This window comes from Ochotona curzoniae, unplaced genomic scaffold, assembly GCF_017591425.1.
Source record: "Ochotona curzoniae isolate NIBS_2020 unplaced genomic scaffold, NIBS_Ocur_1.0 scaffold_4505, whole genome shotgun sequence".
Lineage (NCBI taxonomy): Eukaryota > Metazoa > Chordata > Mammalia > Lagomorpha > Ochotonidae > Ochotona > Ochotona curzoniae.
Window position 1 is genome coordinate 30,102,313 of NW_024467118.1, and position 21,600 is coordinate 30,123,912.

At 47.2% G+C, this 21,600-nt stretch overlaps 1 protein-coding gene across 2 annotated transcripts in view; it reads right to left on the minus strand.

Moving 5' to 3' along the window:
* FDFT1 (farnesyl-diphosphate farnesyltransferase 1) overlaps positions 1–17,831 on the minus strand; it is a 30,041-nt gene extending 12,210 nt beyond the window's left edge. The window contains exons 1-3 of one of the 2 annotated variants that reach the window (XM_040965979.1): positions 17,660–17,831; positions 8,063–8,160; positions 5,936–6,119 (exon numbers count right to left, since the gene is read on the minus strand). In XM_040965979.1, coding sequence (XP_040821913.1) covers positions 5,936–6,119; positions 8,063–8,160; positions 17,660–17,758 — 381 coding nt within the window. In that variant the 5' untranslated portion in view covers positions 17,759–17,831. Of the gene's footprint in view, positions 1–5,935; positions 6,120–8,062; positions 8,483–17,659 lie in introns of those variants that run through there. The other variant, XM_040965978.1, reaches the window with a different exon arrangement.
* Between the last annotated feature and the right edge of the window lie 3,769 nt (positions 17,832–21,600).

Consider the following 21,600-nt stretch of genomic DNA (forward strand, 5'->3'; position numbering starts at 1 on the left):
AAGCCATAGTGTATCCTCTCAGTGTAAGGCTATATCTAATTTCCTTAAGCAACTTGACTCAATATGAGGTAGTATTTTTCCTTCTCATGGCCCAAGCTCTAATGTAGGAAAGAAACAGTGATAGGGCTGGTGAGGTGGCTCAGCAGGCTAAGCCTCTCCCTTGCAGCGCCGACATTCCATGTAGGCACTATCTTGTGTCCCAGCTGCTCCACTTCGGATCCAACTCCCTCCTTATGCCCTGGGAAAAGCAGTGGGATGGCCCAAGGCCTCAGGTCCCTGTACCCACGTGGGTGACCCTGAGGGGGCTCTTGGCTCCTGGCTTTGGATTTGTTCAGCTCCAGCCTCTTAGGGAGTGAACCAGCAGAAAGATCTGTCGCTCCTTCCCTTTATGTAACTCTGTTTAAAAAAAAAAATTTTTAAAGAAAGGTAGCACTGATATTTAAGTTCATTGCTACTGCAGAAACATCTTGCTTAAATTCAAAATGTTGAGGTTATCAAAATAAACTATTAAAAAATCACGACACTTGTTAAATCCATTGTTAAATCCCCTAAAACCCATAAAATCAATTTCCAAGCCCTGCTTCTTTCAGAGCAGCTGTTCTAAGACAGCCCAGAGGGGATTCCAAGCGAGGATGGAAGACACATGCACCTCGTGCTGGAGTTCTGTGAACCCCAAGTCTCTCTAGGACTCTTCTTTACACAGATCCTTGACCAGCCCAGTTCTATTTATAGAAGAAAAGGCCAGTGAGGGTGGGGAGGAGGAGCTAAAAATAAACATTTTCTCACTTCTTTTGCAATGCCCCTTTTAAAAATCAAAACATTTTTGCTTGTTTGTTTTGTCCCGTTTCTTTAGAAGGTGAGGAAGTCACAGGAACACACTGAGGGGCAGAGTGGGTACAGGAGGGGAAAGGTGGGCGAGAGATGTTCCTGCGCTCATCTTGTGTCCGCAGAGACAGAGATGCGCCCCCTCCCCCAGTAACTTTTTAAATTGTGCAATTCTCAACATGAAAATAAAAATATCCAAGAAGTGAGCGAACCCAAGGGCAGAAGAGGGCTTTGCCAGCTCCAGGCTCCATGCCCAGCTGTACACGCTCCGCAGGCACAGCAACCAGTGCTGCGGTGAGAGGGCAGCCCTCAGCAGCCCCTCCAGCCAGCGGCTCTAGCCCAGGGGATGCCTCGGTCCTCAGTGCACTTCCCAGCGACTATGAGCACACGAAGCAAGCATGTGATGGCAGTCCACAGACAGAATAGGCAAAGGCCAAATCCCAAGTCCCCTGTAAACTCTAACTCCCCTCATCATAAATCATGAAACACTGTTTTCAAATGCTAATATATGTAGAGGGGGTTTTTTTGGCTTGATTTTTTTTTTTTTTTACAGTTTATAAGAGGCAGCTAATTATTCCAATGATCAAATACAAAACAGGTTGAATTTGAATCTGGATTCTACCACTTCACAGGTAATCATAGAAAACACTGATATGAGGCCTGTGGGCTCTGTGGGCGGGTCACGCCTCCACCTAGCGGGCTAGCATCCCATGTGGGCACCAGTTTGAGTCCCAGCAGCTCCCTGCCTAATGACCTGGGAAGGCATCAGGAGAGCCCAAGTTGCTGGGCTCCTGCACCCACTTGGGAGACCCAGAAGAAGTTCGTGATTCCTGGCTTCAGACCGCCTCAGCTCTGGCCAGAAAAAAAAAAAAAAAAGCAATTCAGTCTAGCAATTAAGAAACCTGTGTGTCCGGGCACAGCACAATGGCTCAACCAGCTAAATCCTCACCATATCAGCACCGGGATTCCCATATGGGTGCTAGTTTGTGCCTGGCTGCTCCATTTCCCATCCAACTCCCTGCTTATGGCCTGGAAAAGCAGTAGAGCATGGCCCAAAGCCTTGGGATCCTGCACCCATGTTAGAGACCAGGAAGAAGCTCCTGGTTCCTAGCTTTGGATTGGCTCAGCTTTGGCCATTGTGGCCATTTAGGGAGTGAATCAGTGGACAGAAGATCTTTTTCTCTCCTTCTCTCAATAAATCTGCTTTTCCAATAAAAATAAACAAATGTTTAAAAAAGAAAGAAAGAAAGAAAATAAGCCTGTGTACCATTTCAGAGTGCCTGGATTTAAGTCCAGGTGACCCAAGCAATGAGCTCCCTGCCACTCATCCGGAAGACCTGGATGACATCCCTGCTCCCAGCTCCAGCCCAGTCCAGCTTCAGCTACTGTGGACATTTAGGAAGTGAATCAATGGACAAGAGGTCTCTCTCAAAATGAAATAAAATTCATTAAAAAAAATCAAACACTATATTACTTCCTGCTCTAAGACTTGCGGTAAGATGCTATGTGAGCTTCCATATGCATGGGCTCTACATCTTTGGATTCTATCAACTGCACACTGAAAACATTCACTAAACAAAATATGCTGATACCAAACATGCAAATTTTGTGTTACTCCCCCTAGTATTACAGTACAACAACGAGCACAGGATGTACACTATATGAGATATCAGAAGTCTAGGCAGGACTAAAGCACGGGGAAGATTGCAAATATTGTACCACTTTGTACAAGGGACTTGCATAGCCAGAGATTTTCTCTAGACCAAGGGACAATGACCCTCTAATTGGATCTATATTACACAAGAATTCTAGGAAGCAGGACTTGAAATAGTATCAACAAATGATACCTAAGCATAAAGCACCAGGTTTAATCTCAAGACATAAATTGGCTGTACAGAGGTCAAGTTATTTGGCTAGATTATGTTATCTAGGCTTGTTCCTGAATTTTGTGGACCTGGGACACAAGGGCAATGGAGACCCATATACCAAACATGGCTAAAACATCTGAAATGATGCACTGAACTTGTTAAGTATGTTCTCTCCTGCCCCAAGAGCCTGGATGGCTCAGGTTTGAATCTAAAATGCTTGGTCCATAACAGTTTTGCTCCAAGATGCAGCAGGGCAGGGACTGTGGATCCCCAGCCCCCTTCCCTTCCCACCCCAGTTCTGTATGGCTCTGGGTAGAACTTCACACTTGTCTGTAAGGATACTCCAGCCAGTAGGAACAGCTTCATCCATAACTCTCCCAAACACAGTCCCTGGTCACCACTCAGGCCTCAGGGCAGTTTCTGGTGGCATGTTCCATTAAAGAAGACATGATCTTAAGAAAGCAGAGGGTCAGACCCTGGACACAGGCTCAGGAAATGACAAAGACCCAGGGACTCCAGACATCCATAACAGTGGTCGAGAAGGGGAAGGACATAAGATATGGCCAATTCATTCCCAAGGCTCCAGGCACTCCTTGCACCTTTGAGGTAAGGAGGCCCCGAGTCAGGCCCTGCAGACTGAGGAGCCCTTTAGGGCAAGCATTGTGATACAGTGTTAAGCTAGTATGTAGGATGCTAGCATCTTATTTTAGGGTACAGGTTTGAATCCTGGGTACTTTGTGCTTTCATTCCAGCTCCCTACTGATGAGCTGGGAACCAGTGGATGATTTCTCAAATACTTGGGTTCTTATCTGTGGGAGACCTGGATTGAGTTCCTGGATCGTGGGAATATTAAAAAAAAAAAAAATTAAGTAAGTCTAAGAGCAGAACTATGCAAATGAGGCCAAACTCCCAATCCTTTAAGCTACTTGTTCTGTCCTAAAACCTGGTCAAAAGCTGACAGTAGCCTAACACCAGGCAACTAACTGAACCATGCACCAGCACATGCACAGGTCATTTCCTAAGAAGACAATTTCTATCTATTCCTATCTCCAGCTGAATCAGACTGAAAGGACTTCAAACTTAAGAAGCTTAAAATCATACGTGCCCACAAAACGTAGCTTCATACGACTTGACAGTCCAAGGCTATAAAAAGCTAACAAGCACCATCACAATCACAGTGCCTGTCCTGAGCTTTCTGCTTCCTTTATTCTGTCTGTAGTGATAAAGCCTCTGCTTTCTATTCCCACTACCCAAAATGGAAAAGATCATTTCATGTTCCTTGGGATGCTATAAATATAGAGGCTCTCAGGTTTGACAAATATGTTGGAATAGTGCCTGGAAATGTATCAGCTTTACTACCCAAAATTATTAAGGTCAATTTTTAAAAATCTATCACTTTGTTCATTTTCTACAAACATTTGAAAGGCAGGGAGAGAAATAAAGAGAAATCTTCCATCCACTGGTCTACTCCAACAAAAGTTGGACTAGACTAAGCCAGGAACCAGAAATTGAATGTGGGTCTCTCCTACACAGGTAGCAGGGGCCCACATACTTGAGTTATCACCTGCTGCCTCTTGGGGTACACATTAGCAGGAAGACAGAGTTGGAAGAGGAGCTGGTACTCCTTTGGCACTTTGGTACTGGATGCCCATATGGTGGGTACGAGTGCCCCAAGCCAGGCCTTAACTGCTATACCAAATGCCCATCCCAGCCTTGTTTTTTTATATTACCTAAAGCATTGATCCCATGACCAGAAATTATATGTACGGAATCTAATCAATGCAAAAGGAGTCTGGAAAGCTATTTTCGCCTTTGGCAGATACCAGTTTATCTTTAAGTAAAAACATAATATGACTGATGTGTGCCCAATCTGCAGGACTTTACCTGCCTTAAAGGGTCCAAAGGCTTATCTGTCAACAGTCACAGATGTCCAGTCAGGGCCCTGCCCTGGTCAGCAGGAGTCCTATGACGGCTAAATCACCAGCACCTGTCCTGGGCTACAGCCCTAATGTCTCAATCTTCACAGACTGTTTATTATTGGGATCATTCCGTATTATATTTTGGACCCTGATACTAGACATGCGACTTCAGCCAACAAAAGTAGCCCTTGCTCTGAAAGCTTTCTGAAATGTCCTTTTGTAGTAAGTGGACTCTCCTCTGCACACCCAGCTCCTTCCCATACAAGCACTGTCCTGCTCCCCAAGTCGGGCAAATGTACACAACATGGACTTCTTTAGGCTGTGAAGGAACTTTGATATATCCAACTCTTACTGATACAAAAAGGAAGAATCCATTATTTATGTGCTAAGACATGAAAATCCTAGGAAAGTGGGACACAGTCACACACTAAAAATGTGAGGAACACTACAGCTTAAGGTTCTAATTGCCACTTTTATTCCACCAAGATGGACAACATAGTTAATATTCAGAGAACAATGAGTATGCACCAATTGTGATCACTATTCTAAGTACATGACAGGTATGAAATTATCTGATCAGCACAGTTCTCCCATCCAAGTACTAACCAGGCCCGACCCTGCTTAGCTTCCGAGATCAGATGAGACCGGGCGCGTTCAGGGTGGTATGGCTGTAGACGTGATCTGCACAGTTCTACCTTTACAAAAAGACAGTGAGGCACTACTCGCAGGGTCACACAGCTGAGCACCCTCCTGCTTCTCAACCCTAAGTCTAGCTGGAAAACAAGCTCCGCCCCTTCCCCCCGCTCACCTCCCGTCCCATGTTCCTAACCCTCCTGAGCAGCAAATATCATGCCACAAGGCCCAGCATGTTCTAGAACGCAATCATATCACATGGTGAGTGTGGGAGCTATCCTCAAAGTTCTTCTTCCACAACACTGCCATTGGGATGCATTTTACCACAGGAAGACACACTGGATTTCAGTGCAACATACTAGCCATCAAATAGCAGCTGGTTCTGTTACAAGAACTTTCCTCTATCAACTCCTTTAGTCCTCACGACAATGCTATATAGTAGGTACCACCACACTCCCTATACTACAGATGAAAAGAATTGAGGCATAGAGAAACTGTACAGCCAACCACCAGGACAGCAACCCAGGCAGTCAGCTTCAGGATCTTGGCTGCCCAGGTCCTTGCCCATCCCTGTGTGCTGCTCTCACACACTGCTGACTTTACCGCTCTCCATGGCATGCAGGCTGACAACTACAGAACCCAGGACAAACACAAATGTGGGCAGAAGAACCATGGAATGAATGCCACTACCGTTGGGAAGTCCTCCAACACTTGTCGGTCCTTCTCCTTGCTCTCCATATATCGCCACTCTGGTTCATAAAGGAAAGAGTGAAAGTTGTGCAACAGTGGAATCTTCTTTTCCACGCTGATGGTCATGTCATCTTCCACGGTGTCAAGAGCCCGGAGAACCAAATAAAATATGCATACTGCATGGCTGTGAGAAAAGAGGAACCATTAACACAAGAGAACATCCAAAGACACACAGCTCAAGATAACATCTAATTTGTGCAGGCCATTTTCTTTTACTTTTACTCTCCTACCCTGCCAAGATTTATTTATTTTGAAAGAGTTACAAAGAGAGGGTGACACAGATCTCCCTTCATGGGTTCATTCCCTAGAGAGTTGCAACAGCCAGTGCTGGGCCAGCACCAAGAATGGAGCTTCATCCAGGCCTCCCATGTGAGAGCTCAAATGCTTGGGCCATTTTCCACTCATTTTCTCAGGTCATTAGCAGGGAGTTGGACTGGAACTGGAGCAACAGGGACATGGATCAGTACCCATATAGGATGCTAGAGTTGGCAGACAGTGGCTCAACCCACCATGCAACAACACTTGCCCCATATGCAGGCCAATTTCTTTTCTTTTCTTTTTTTTAAGCTTTATTTTTATTGGAAAGGCAGATACACAGAGAGGAGGAGAGACAAAGAGAAAAATCTTCTGTCTGCTGATTCACTCCCCAAGTGGGCACAATGGTTGGAGTGCCAATCTGAAGCTGGGAGCCAAGAGCCTCTTCCAGGTCTCCCACATGTGTACAGGATCCCAAGGCTTTCTTTTCATCCTCGACTGCTTTCCCAGGCCACAGGCAGGGAGCTGGATGGGAAGCGGGGCCGCCAGGATTATACACATAGGATCCAGCATGTACAAGGCGAGGACTTTAGCCACTAGGCTATCACGCTGGGCCCTGCAGGTCAATTTCTCAACACTATAGAACTATGAAAGGATACCCAGGGCCTTTCACACTTACTGAAACTTACACTAGCTTTCTTTTCTTAGGTATAACAGATCTCTGCAGTTTATTTTAAATAAAACGACCAGCTGAGTTATTAACTTTCAGCATGAGTTAATTTAACTGATGTAGAACAACTGCATGGACCCAATGCTGAGACCAAACTAACACTCTGCAGACCAAAAAGAAAGCTGCTCTTTGCCTGCTGCTCACATCACACGGAGGTGGAGGCCTGGCTGCATTCAAGATTCAGCTTCGCCCTTAGCCCACCACCATGGCCAAGGAATGCACTGCTGCTGCCAGGGGCCGTGGCCATTACTGCTGCTTTACAAGAGGTGTCAAAGACTGGCCTCATCCACAATGGCCTAGCACGTGCAGTCAGGAAGCTGCCAAGGCCTTAGCCAGGCGCCAAGCCCACCTCTGGGTGCCTGCATGTAATCATGATGCGTCCATGTATGCCAAGCTGGCACAGACCCAGAGTGCTGACCACCAGATCTTCCCTATAAAGGTTGATGACAAGAAACCTGGGCAGTGGGTAGTCCTCTGTAAAACTGATCGAGAGGCAACCCCATAACGTGGCCGGCTGCAGGTGGTGAAGGATTCTGGCAAAGAATCCCTCAGGACAAAGATGGCACCAAAGACCATTGAAATGCAACAAGTGAGCAAATAGAAATTTGGCTTGTACACCAAAAAAACAAAGAAAAACACAACTTCTCATTATACAAGAGATCGCCATGAAGGCAGCTGATGTAGACTGCTATATGTATTCTGCACAAAAGCAGCTTCAGAGGAATTAACCTGCAATGCCAGAAATGCAAGGCGGAGTAAGGGAAGCCAAGGAAATACATGACCTACTAGGACGTAGGTTCAGCAGCCAGGACTAAAAAAAGTGAATAAACATCCCCATCCCCCTCCCTTCTCCCCGAGAGTTGGGCCTGCAGGGACACTAGTAGATGGCCAGGTACCTGGAAGGGCATTCTAAAGTAAACACGCAGACATCTCCAGCCCCGAACAGTTCCTGCACGCAGGCGAGGCCACGTTCTGGCCAAGCCATGAGCAAGCGCTCCCAAAGTAGTGTCCAATGACTCAACTGTCCCTGGAAAATCTTTCCTCCCCCAAGACCAAGGCCTCACTGCCCATCTGCCACTCACCGCATTTCCCCATCCAGCGCCTCAATGACAGCTGCGAAACTGCGACTGGTCTGATTTAGATACTTGTAACAAGTTTTCATGCTGCTGCTGAGCGAGTCCTGCGGGCAGAGAACACACACGGCGCTGGGTGGCGTGGAGCAGCAGGAGTGGGACTGGGGCAGGCGGCCAGCTGTTGCCGGGCTCCACAGCCTGCCGCCAATGCCCTCTCCCCGCAGCCAGTCCTTGCAGGGCCAGGCGGCGGGAGGCAAGGGGCAGCCCCGCGGTGGGGCACCAGTGCTGGGGCCCCTGGGCGCTGCAGCGGGGCTCAGCACCAAGGTGCGCTTGAACAGGGCCATGGCCTTGGTGCTGCAGGCGGCTGCGGCCATGGGAATGGAGGGCCCAGCGGAATTTTTCCTCCATAGAGCCCAGCAGAGCTGGGAAGCTCCCAGTGAGGGGCGTAACGGGATCTCCAAATACACACAACTGCGTAGGCCGAGTTGGGCCAACTCCCGCCCGCCCCACACGTGTAGGTCGCCCCGCCCCAGGCCACTCCCACTCGGTCCCCGCCCATCACAGCTGAGTTCGGCGAGCGCCCGTCCACCCGCCCCCCACAAGTGGAGGCCGCCCCGCCCCAGGCCCCGCCCCATCACCGCCCCCGCCCACCCGGCCCAGAAAGCCACAGCCCTTCGCCCAGAAACTCCCACAGCTGCAGAAGGAACGCAGGCCATCTGGGAGCAGCTTGGGCTTCCTCTCTAACAGTCTCTCCAGGACCAAACTTCCGACAGGTTCTGCTGAATTCTCAACTCGACCTGCTCCTTGGTTCGGAGCCGCCCCTTTACTGTCTGGGCCTCCTATCCACCCAGGGCGCCACTGTGACCTCTCTTTTTCTCCGTACATATTTGGAACTATGCGCAGTTCTCAACATAACTTTTCTCTACCTGTTGCAATCTTTCTTCCCCCCAAATACAACTCTGCTTTTACCACTTCATTACTGTCTGGCTGTCGTTTTTCTTACGCCTGCGAAGCATCTAGAGTCCTTTGGAAAGCTGGCTCCCTCTTGTAGGATTTCTTCTTGCCTTTCCCTTCGAAATTAGTGAAATGAAGTGAGCCTTTTCCTGAACTTTGCTCTTCCCTAAGGAAAACAAGCAGTGTGTTTCTGGGGGTGAGAGACGAAAGCCTTATTTTCAAGGCAAGGGAGTCTGAAAGAATTGCTGCTTCCCTGTGTGTAGCCTGTTACATAGGCTTTTCCTTTGAAAAGCAGTTTTGAGTACAAAGTACCAAGAGTTCCCCACAAGTCTCCTCCACCTTCTTTAAAAGATTGAAAGCAGAGAAAGGGAAAGAGACGAGACAGAAAGAGAGATTTTGCTGGTCCATTCTCCAAATGGCCACAACAGCCTGGGCTCAGTCAATGAGCTCCATTCGGGTGTCCCACAGGAGTGGCAGATCATAGCATCAGACGACTTGGGTCATCTTCCCCTGGCTTCCCAGGCCCAACCTGTTTTTAGGAGACTTGCACAAAGTTTCTTTGGAGATCTTCCTCATCTAAATGCTGGACTCAGAACTCTAACCAAGAAAAGAGAGAAGACAGAACAGGTCAACCAACCATCTCAGCTACGATGGACTATGTCAAATCAGTGGATTTTTCATTTTCAAAGACCTCATAGTGCTTGGAGTGGCAAGATTGGCAGCGATTCATAACTGTTGAAATATCAAAACCACTTGAGCAAGATCCTCAGAGCATGCCCTACATCCGGGACCTGGGGAGGGTGGGAAATTGGGTGGGCCTTCTCCCTTAATACCCCCCTTTAAACATGAAGGAAACAATTTGGGAAAAATAATAGTCTTATCCACTTTCCTGTAGCCCTTGAACCTTTTTACCCTAATTAACTATGTAAAGATTGTCAAAATAAAAAAAAAATTATTTAAAAAAAAAGACTTGGGAGACACTGGAGTGATTAAAAAGACATACAAGGCTTATTTGCCAGCAGGAAATCACGTAAAGTCACACTAGAATATTAAGTGGGTCCTAAGGGGATCACAGCATTAGTATGTTGTTTTTTCTCATGTACCTTTTCAAAATTTTCTTTCTTTTTTTTTTGAAAGGCAGATTTACAGAGAGGATAGACAAGCAGAAAGTTCTCCCATCTCCTGATTCACTCCCCAAATGCCCACAATGATGGGGCTGGGCTGATCTGAAGCAGGAAGCCAGGAGCTTCCACTGGGTCTCCCACTGGATGCAGGGACCCAAGGACCTGGCCATCCTCCACTGCTTTCCCAGGCCATAAACAGGGAGCTGGATGAGAAGTGGAGCAGTGGGATACCTAGATGAGAATTCCTGGCTCCTGATGACGGCTTGGCCCAGGCATTGTTTACTGGGGACTTTAGGGCACAAACTTAAAGTAGATGCCAAGATCTCTATCATTCTGCCTGTGAAATCAAATGAAAAACAACCAACAGCTTTTTGTCTGACATCTTGCAAGGCTGCAGTAGTAGTCCCCAGAGCTCTGCAAACGTCACACACTGCCCAAGGACGTGGAGAAAGATGCTGCATAGTCGGCCGAGAGACATGAAGACCCCATGATCAAACCAGGAGGCGAGACTAAGAAGAAATGGTGCAAAGATAGAGCTGGAAACGAGCTCAATCACGTGGTTTTGTTGGACTAGGCCACTTACAACAAATCCTGTAAGGAGGGTCTCCGCTCTAAGCTTGTGGCTCCAGTTTGGTCTCGGAGATTTGCGGGGTCCCTGTCAGGAGAGCCCTTCAGGAGACCCAAACTGGATTCGTAGCACAAAGTTCAAGTGATTTATGCAGGAAATATCAAGGCTGGGGAACACAGCCTGAATTTTATATTTGGAAAAATAAAAGCATATTAAATAAAAAATAACTTTTTAAAAAATTGTGGAACTATATCTAATTTACTGCTACGCAAAAGAAAAAAGGGGGGGGGGGTGGAGGATCTCTCTAATTCTACCTTTCAAATAAATCTTTAAAAATATGTTGTTGGGCCTGGCGTGGTGGCACAAGTGGTTAAAGGTCCTCGCCTTGCACGCCTGGGATCCCATATGGGCACCGGTTCTATCCCGGCAGCCCCGCTTCCCTTCCAGCTCCCTGCCTGTGGCCCGGGAAAGCAGTTGAGCACGGCCCAGGGCTTTAGGACCTTGCACCCGCGTGGGAGACCCGGAAGAGGCTCCTGGCTTCGGATTGGCATAGTATCGGCCGTTGAGCTCACTTGGGGAGTGAATCATCGGACGGAAGATCTTCCTCTCTGTATATTCGCCTTTCCAATAAAAAATAATAAAAATAAAATCTTTTAAAAAAATATGTTGTTGTACTACATATATGTATATATTTAAAAAACATAGGGCCCGGCATGGTAGCCTAGTGGCTAAAGTCCTTGCCTTGCACATGCCAGGATCCCATATGGGCACTGGTTCTAATTCCGGTGGCCCTGCTTCCTATCCAACTCCCTGCTTCTGGCCTGGGAAAGCAGTTGAGGATGGCCCAAAGCCTTGGAACCTGTACCTGCATGAAAGACCCCAGGGGGCTCCTGGCTCCTGGCTTTGGATTGGCTCAGCTGCAGCCATTGTGTCCGCTTGGGGGGGTTAATCACCAGACAGAAGATCTTCCTCTCTGTCTCTCCTCCTCTCTGTATATCTGACTTTCCAATACAAACAAAATAAATCTTAAAAAAAAACAAAACATAAAATCTATCATCCTAGGGACAAACACTGTGGCACAGCACATTAAGTTGCTATTTACAATGTCAGTGTCCAATATCAGTGTGCAGGGCTCAAGTCCTGGCTGTTCTGCTTCTTATTCAGTTCTTGGCTAACATACCTGGCACAAGTATTTGGGACCCCACCACCCATGTGGAAGACTGAGAACAAGTTCCTGGCTCCTGGCTTAATCCTGACTTAGACCTGGTTATAGGGCCATTTGGAAAGTGAACCAGCACTTGGAAGATCTGGCCTTCCCTCTCTATTGCTGTGTCTTTCAAAAATGTTTATTAAAAATGTCCACCTTAAACTTCTTTACAGATTTCTTTAAATTGGAGGCAGAGAGACAGAGAGACAGACAGAGCTCCCATCTTCTGGTTCACTCCCCAACAACATGCAGTGACCAGGACCCAGCTACGCCAGGGCCAGGCCAGAGCCAGGAGCCAAGAACTCAATCCAGGTCTTCTACATGAGTGTCAAGAACAAAACTACCTGAGACATTGCCGCTGCCTGTTGTGTACTGGAAGGAAGCCAGAATCAGGAACTAGATATATGACGCACTCTAGTGCATGATTCAGATGCCTTAACCACTAGACCAAATGCCTGTCCTTTAGCCGGTTTTAAAGTAGGCAGTTCAATAGCGTTAACTACATTCATTTACACTGTTGTGCAACTCCAGAACTACTTCACTAAGTTGTGGGGTGGTGCGTCACTCAACACCAGCTAAATGGTGCAACAGACCTCAAGAGCTTAGTGCAATGCCTGGTGAACAATTCTTCAAGAATCTATGCATAGGGCCCGGCGGCGTGGCCTAGCGACTAAAGTCCTCACCTTGAACACGCCAGGATCCCATATGGGCGCCGGTTCTATCCCGGCAGCTCCACTTCCCATCCAGCTCCCTGCTAGTGGCCTGGGAAAGCAGTCGAGGACGGCCCAAAGCTTTGGGACCTTGCACCTGTGTGGGAGACCCAGAAGAGGTTCCTGGATCCTGGCTTTGGATCGGCATAGCATCAGCTGTTGCACTCACTTGGGGAGTGAATCATCGGATGGAAGATCTTCCTCTCTGTCTCTCCTCCTCTCTGTATATCTGACTTTCCAATAAATAAAATAAATCTTTAAAAAAAAAAAGAACCTATGCATAATAACATTATAATTTGGCTACTTTAACTGTCAATATAACCTGGTTCTCTCTCCCCTGCCAAATTAGGATTCCAAAAATACCATTTTTTGAGTCTCACTTAGTAGACTCAACTTCTAGAGGCCCTACACGTTAATGGAACTTCCTAGTCACCTTTTTCACTTCCTGCCAGACTGCTTCCCTTACATAATTCCTGTCTGAACTCTGAACAAGGTGAGGTGAAGGGAGTGAGCGCTGTCGTTGGAATACAGAGTTATACCCTGGCTGCTCTGCCACTGAAAAGCTATTGGGTCTTCGGCAATTAACCTCTGTACCTGCTTCCTCGTGTATAAATTAGGTAAAACAACTCCAACTTCCTCATAAGGTCACTGGAGGTTTAAGTATTACATGTTTATGATATTTAAAAAAAAAAAAGTATTACATGTTTATGGCCTGGGAAAGCAGTGGAGGATGACCCACATTCTTGGGACCCTGCAATATGTGGAAGAACCAGAAAGAGGCTCCCAGCTCCTGGCTTCAGATCAGCTTATTAGATGGACAATCTCTCTCTCTCCTTTCCTCTGTAAATCTGCCTTTACCAACAAAAATAAATAAATTTTGAGCAAACCTTCCAGGAGCGGGTGTTGTGGGGATTAAGCCATTGCTTGCGACCCTGAGGACACTGCTACCTGACTTCAGAGGGCCAGTTCCAGTTCTGGCTACTCCTCTTCTAGTCCAGCTTTGCGATAATGGGCCCGGGAAGGCAGCTGAGTGGTGGCCCTGCCATCCAAAGATCTCTTTCTCTCCTTATCTCTCTTTCTCTCATTCTGCCTTTCAAATAAATAAACTTAAAAAAAAAAAAAGAATAAAGAAATAAAAGGTCTTTCAGTGGGGACCGTTATGGGAGACTGGGGGAAAAAGTGAGGACAAAGGGAGTTAGCTATAGAAAAAAGACGAAGCAAATATGGCAAAAAGTTAGTATATTTTAATCTCACAGATGGCCACAAATTGGTTTATATCATGATTTTCAGAATTTCCCTATTCATTTGAGATATATTATAATTACAGGCATATTTTTAAATTAAAATCAAATTAGGGCCCGGCATGGTGGCCTGATGGCTGAAGTCCTCGTCTTGAACACACCAGGATCCCATATGGGCACCGGTTCCCATCCAGCTCCCTGCTTTTGACCTGGGAGGGCAGTCAACGATGGCCCAAAGCTTTGGGACCCTGCACCCATGCGGGAGACCTGGAGGAGGTTCCTGGCTCCTGGCTTTGGATCAGTGCAACACCGGCCATTGCGCTCACTTGGGGAGTGAATTATCCTATGGAGGGTCTTCCTTTATCTCTCTTCCTCTCTATATATCTGACTTTGCAATAAAAATAAATAAGTCTTTAAAAATAAATTAAAGGAATTTTTTTTTTTTTCTGAAGAGTTATGCGTCCAGGAGTTGGAGTTGTGGTGTGGTACGGTAAAGCTGCCGTTTGTGACTCTGGCATCCCTTATGAGCACTGGATCGTGTCCCTGCCGCTCCACTTTCAAACCAGTTCCCTGCTTATGTACCTGGAAAAGCATTGAAGATCAGCCCAAGTATTTGGGCCCCTGCACTCACTTTAGGAAACTCAAAGAAAACTCCCAGCTTCTAGCTTTGGTCTGGCCCAGCCCCCAGCTGTTGCAGCCATCTGGGGAGTAAACCAGAAGATGGAAGATTTCTCCCCACCTCTCTTTTAAATAAATAAAATAAATCTTTTTTTCTTGTTTTTTTTTTTTTAATAAGTATTCATCCATTTAAAGGCAGAGTTTCAAAGGGAGATGGAGGCAAGACAGAAAAGAGAGAGATCTTCCATCTGCTGGCTGACTCTCCAGACGGCCACCCGAGTGGCTGGGATGGGTCTCCCACCAGGGTAGCAGGGGTTCCTAAGCACTTGGGTTATCTTCTGCTGCCTTTCCCAGGCTCACAAGAAGTGGGCTGGACATGAAGTGGAGTAACCAGGGCTCAAACCAGTACCCCATATGGGATGTTGGCATCACACACAGAGACTCTACCAGCTATGCCACAACACCAGCCCCAAATTAAAGCAATCTTAAACTATAGCAAATAAAATGAACAATATCCAAAAGAAAAGAATGTAAAGTTCCGAAGTGGCCAGACCACACCTAAAGTATTGTACAACTCTAAGCAGGTCAGTAAACCACGGGGCAAGAGAGACATTCGAAATCCAGAGGAAGAACCCACAGCACCGGATTCTTAAGTGAGAATATGAGAGTTCCCTTAAAAAACTTAAAAGTGCTAGATTACAAAACAGGGATTAGATTCTCAAGTTTGGAAGGGGAACAAAGTGTAAAAGTGTAATTCACCCTAAGGTAACACTTCCAAATGCCACAACCATCCAGAAACTGAGTTGGCCATCTCCAGAGGCAGTGAAATATCAGTAAAGGTATTCAGCAAACTGTATACCCTCTATTGTTGGGCTCAGGTCACAGATCCCTTGGAAGAATATGGCAACAGAGAACACAGCTCTCCTCCCCATAGGATGTACAGATGTGGGGCAGCCGTGTGGCCTGGCTGGGTTAAGCACTTGGGTCCCAGCCTTTTGGCTACCATCTGGCCCAGCCTCAAATGTTGTGGGCACTTGGGAAACAAACTAAAGGATGGACAATCTCTGGCTCTTTGCTTTTCAAATAAAATGAATAAAGCAAAAAAACTTTCAAAACTAAATGTACAGGCCTAGTGCAATAGCGTAATGGTTAAGGTCTTCACCTTGAACGCACCGGGATCCCATATGGGCACCAGGATCCCATATAGGCACCGGTTCTAATCCTGGCTGCTCCACTTCCCATCCAGCTCCCTGCTTGTGGCCTGGGAAAGCAGTAGAGGACGGCCCAAAGCCTTGGGACCCTGCACCCACGTAGGAGACCCGGAAGAAGTTCCTGGCTCCTGGCTTTGGATCAGTGCAGCACCAGCCGTTGCGGCCACTGGGGAGTAAATCTGTCTTTCCAATAAAATAAATAAATCTTTAAAAAAAAAAAAACTAAATGTACAAAAACAAGTATAGTTGATCCCTTATCTGAGGTGCTTGGGAACAGAAGTGCTTGAACCTCAGATTCAGAATGTGTCCCTAAGCAGGAGGGTTATCCTGCAGATAGGCTGCAAGCTAAACAGAAAATTTATTTGCTGCATAAACCTGTTACACAGAGTCTGAAGATAATTTTATCCAGTGTCTTTAATGCATCTGCATTTTTTACTATGACCTGTCACGTGAGACCAGATGTGGAATTTCCCACTCCTGGCTTCAACTTGGTGCTCACAAAGTTTTGATCCTGAGAGCATTCTGGAACTCTGGGCTTCAGGTGAGATATTCCCAACCTATATATGCAAGTAATCTCAAGCATACCCTAAGTGAAAAATCCCAGTAAGAATCTCTAGCTAAACAAATATTTATTCAGCAAGATACAAGAACAATTTAAATCTGTATTTCTTTGAGGTTTCTTGCCATCAACAAATTATACTCCTATGCTAGCTAGCCAACAGTGAATTGCTCCTTTTGTAAATTTCCTATGCATTTACTATCTTCTGCTATCTTGTTTACTTTCTTTAAAAAAAAATAGCTCCCTGAGGTGGGGCACCCCTCCTTTGAGCATTAATTAACCTTGATGTGTGTTGACAGGCTACTGTGATCAGACATGGAGGACAGATCATATCCAAAAAAAGATTCCTATTTGCAAACAGCTTAAACCCCAGAATCAGAAGATCTCAAATCTGAAAAGATTTTGGGACTATAAAACCAATGCACAGATAAGCCAAGGCAAGCCAGAGGAGGGGCAGAAGACAATCCAGCTAAGGGGTGTGGTGCCTTCTCAAAGTATTCTATAGTTTCGTAACATTTCATTGCCCTGGCAGCTGGGTGAGATAGCTGGGTAAGGGTGTCTTTCTGCCACGCTGCACCCCAAAAATGGCAGACCTGCAGACAGGTGCCCAGTAAGTGCTGACCAGCCAGCAGCATTCACCCCAAAAGATGATAAGGATGCTTAGTTATGAGACAAAAGGGGAAAATTACTTCTCTGATAGAAAATTAAAGTGTTTTTACTAAAAACAAACAAACAAAAACCCAACTAAAGGTCCATTGAAACTAAGTGTAGTACTTGTGAGATTTCTGGTGGGGATATAAAGCTACCAATGGGACTGTATGTGGGCTTTCAATCATCAGATAAGAATAACTGTTGAAATAAAAAACCTTTGCAGTTATTCATTCAATAAAGAAAATGAGCAGGAGGCAGATGTGCCATCAATAAAATCCGGTTCTGGCCTCCAAGCAGCTGATACCTCTGCCAGTCCTCTGAACAAGAGCTCAAAGACACATGTGTCAAACAAGAAGCGCCGAGGAGCAGCAGCCTGATCCAAGAGGTGGCATGATGGAAAACGTTTAAATTTCATTCCAGAAGGGGTATTCACGTAATGCATGCACAGTTCATCATGGTCACACATACCCAAAAATGACCACAAGCTGCCTCTCCCGCTTAACCTGTCTGGGTGCTTTCAATTCTGGAACCCTGCGCCCACACAGCGCGTACAAACATCAACGTGAGGCCAGAGTCCCCGGAAAACCCTACGGGGCACCTCGGGACCTGACACCACAGGGCAGCAGGACACAGTCCACCGGGCCCCGCCGCAGGACGGCCCTCTCCCCGCGGGAACGGAGGTGTCTGAGGCCTCGGGTCGCGGAAGCCGCCGCCGCCGCGCGCAGCCTCCCGCCGGGCAGAGATGCTAGGATGCTCGGCCCACCTGGTCCATCTTGGGTATCACCTTCTGTCTACCCCCTAGCCGGAAGCGCAGCAGGTTGTAGAACTCCTCCGGGTGACTGAGGTACTTCAAGAACTCCATCGCGGCAGGCGGGGTCCGTGCTCCGCGGTGGCCTCTCCGGCAATCTACCGCTCACACCCGCCGCCCTCTAGGAACAGCCGGGTCGAAGCGGTTCGGCTTTTGAGCGGGGGAGGGGGCGGGTCCAGGGCGACGGTGTCCCGCCTATTGCCCCGCCCACCCCAACGGACCTGGGGCGCTGACGCCGCTCAACCCCGGGCTCAAGGAGTGAGCTGACGGATGTTGATTGGTCAGGGCGACTCGCACCAGGAGGACACCGGCCAACCACAAGCGGGAAGAGCCTGGCGTGACGACCACACCCTGGCAGCTCATTGGAGGACCAAAAGAGGGCGGCTAACAGGATTGGCGTTCCTGGTGGGCGGGCTTTTGTTTTGCTTTGCACGTCAGCACCCAACGGGGTAGCGAGCACCCCGGGGGCGCTTATCGCTGGAGCCGCCCGCGTGTGGGGTGTTGTTTGCAGATGATGGCTGGGTTAGCGCCTCCGAGTTCGTCATCGAGTTGGCAAAAGCCGCCCCGTAGCCCAAGCTGCCGCTTCGCACGGCGTCCAGGCTCGAGGCCGCCCCCTGCTCTGGTGGGACCTCACGGTTCGCCCAGCGCCCTCAGCCTCAACCACCCTCCTGGAGTGTTTGTTGCAGAGAGAGCTCACAGAGATTAGAAAGTGCATTTAGCTCACAGCCCCAGAGCCCCCTGCGGCCTATCAGAGCACAGCTTAACATCCCAGTCAGCCCTTTTCTACCCCCTCCCCCGCCGCAGTCTCTGCTTCCCTTGGAGTAAGAGTTCTAGTGACCTCTGGGGTCTCCAAGGCCATTACCTCCCAGATGTCCATCTTTCTGCTCACCGGGCTTTTGTGTCTGGCTATTGTTCATGTTTTCTCAGTGTTTTCCTTGTAGTGATTCCCATTGGGCTCACTCGGTAGGCCCTATTTGACAACTGCCCTCTCACCCCACCTTCAGCCCGCCTATCCCCCAACCTAATCACCACACACGCATGCGGGTTGATCATATTCTAATATAACACACATTTACTTATCAATGTTTAGTAGCTGTGTCCCGCTACCACAGTGTCACTGTAAATGCTCGCACTTTCCCCTTCTTGGTTTTCTCCCTTCAACTAATACACACATTCTTATACAGTATCCATCCCTTAAAAAATAACTCATGATGGGTGTTTGGACACATGAATTGGGTTGCCTACATCAAATTCCTCATCCCTGTTTCCTGCTATGTGGATCCTGGGAAGCGACGGTGATGGCTCAAGTATTTGAGTTCATGCCACGCATATGCAAGACCTGGATTTGGATTAAGTTCATGCAAGGACTGCTTGTCCACACTATAAAACCCTTCTTTTAGTAGAATGCTGCTTTGAGCTAAGGCTGTGTTCCCAATTTCTAAGTCTATTCTACACTTAAGTAAAAAGCGGTTTTGCTTTTCCTTTAGGCCCACTCAATTGCTAGGTTGACATACTCTTGGCAATTCCACCTGGTTTGCTATGACTATGCCTCCAAGCCCAGCCTGTATGTGTGGGGAGCCAGGCCCACTTCCTGCCTCAGTAGTTCCCTGGACTCAGGTGCAACAGTCACCTCTCGAGCTCACCTCAGGACCTGGTGAGTGACCTCCTGCACCTGCCCCTTCCCCCTCTGAGGGAGGGATGAGAGGACCCTGCTGACTCCCTTCAGTGTACCTGAGCCAGCATCAGCTCCTTCCCCTTCCCCCTCAGTTCCCACATTTGGCCAATAGATTCCTATGGTTCCTATTTTCCATGTCTCTTCTATCTTGCTGCCACACTGAACTTCATATCATTCTAGACAGCTAACTGTAACAGCATTTTTCTTTTTCACCAATCCCAACTGGGATGGATGCCCAGTCCCTACCAACTTCCGCCAACTGTGGTACCTTCCCCATAGTGTCTGTGGAGCCATCCCACACCCCTCCCTTGTAGACATTGGCTCGGAAGAAATTGTTTCGCCATCAGCTTTGTCCTAGGATATGCTACCATATTTACTCTTGTACCATCCTGTATAGGTTAGAGGTCAACTTGAAAAATTACATATTTTTATATGTGCATACATTCATATAGGTATATGTGAATATATATTCTTCCAGAAACACATAATTTATTACTCAAGTATTTGTATATCAGCTGGTCTGGAAGTAGGATTTTACAAACTAATCTAACCTTAAAAGAAGGGGAGGGGAGGCAAGAGAAAGACTACCTTTGTGTAGTTCTGTATGTTCTCTATATCCCTTGTGTACTCTGTAATAGACTGAGCATGACCCCCTAAAACTGCTGTGCTGCAGTCCTAAATTTTAATGTGGCTGTGTTCGGCAATAAGGCCTTCCAAGAGGAGGCTAAGGTTAAATGAAGGCTGCCCCCCCCAACTGATATCAATAGTATGCATGGACACAGAGACCACATGGGCATAGACCAAGTAGCTGGCATCTACACTCCAAGAAGAGACTTCAGGGAAACCAATCTTGGTGGCAACTTGACCTTGGATTGCCAGCCTCCAGAACTAGGAGAAAGTATCTGCTGGCTAAGAACACTCTATATTTTGGCAGCCCTGTCTGATCAGGAGAGTGGCACAAAAGGCCTATGGAACACAGAAATGAAAGGCAAGCATTTATTGGGGGGAAAAATGATACCATGTGTAATCCTTATTTTTTAATATTTATTTTATTGTTATTGGAAAGTCAGATATATAGAGGAAAGACAGAGAGGAAGATCTTCCCTCCATTGATTCACTTCCCAAGTGGCCGCAAGCATCTTCCGAGTCTCCCATGCAGGTGCAGGGTCCCAAGGCTTTGGGCCGTCCTTGACTGCTTTCCCAGGTCACAAGCAGGGAGCTGGGTGGGAAGTGGGTCTGTTGAGATATGAACCAGCACCCATATGGGATCCTGGCGTGTGCAAGGAGAGGACTTCAGCCACTAGACTACCACGCTGGTCACCATGTGTAATCTTTTTATAGTGAGTATTTTCCACTCACTTTTTGAGGATCTTTTATAAAGAATATTCATTCAATTATTTGAAAGGCAAAGTTAGAGAGAGAGGAGAGACACTGAGAGATCTTCCATCAGCTGGTTTTCTCCCTTAATGGCCATGATAGCCACAATGGCTGGGCCAGGCCGAAGCCAAGGAGTTAAGAGCTTCCTCTAGGTCTCCCAAGGGGATATCAGAGGCCCAGGAGCTTGGGCCATCTTCTGCTGCTTTCCCAGGTGCATTAGTAGAAAGCTGGATCAGAAGAGGGGCAGCCAGAACATGAACCACTACCCACATGGGAGGCTATTGCTGTAGAAACCAGCTTCACCTTCTGAAGCCTGCTCCTTTAAAGGAGTTCAAAGACTTCTGCACCAAAATAAATTTATCTTTTAAACCCAATTTTCCATGAGCTTTTTGAAGTTCCCATGTACATAGTGTAAGGCACGTTTTAACACATAAAACAGCTTTTTGAAGTATTAAGTGTACAATACATAGAGGTCACCAAGTAAATATGAGGAAAGCCAGCAGGAAGTGAACAGGATTTGGATTAGATACAAGGCTGTAAATTTTTGACTGTAGCTGCACATGCTGGTTCCACAGTGGAGTTATTGGAACACTGCCACCACTGCACCTTCAGTCAAATGTTGCACAAGCCTGGGAACTGATAACTTCAAATGGCACTGTCTACAATGTATTCCAAGGAGTAGGAAAAATTAGACTTGGAAATGCAAAGGAAAGCAAAACGGGATTTCTGAGTGATCACTGTTCCTTATAACTCACTCTCAGAGCTGATGGAGCAAAGAAAACTTGGCTACCTTGAGGGACACACTGCCGGGGTTCCAGGTGCTGCGGGCCGGGCCATTGCAGCT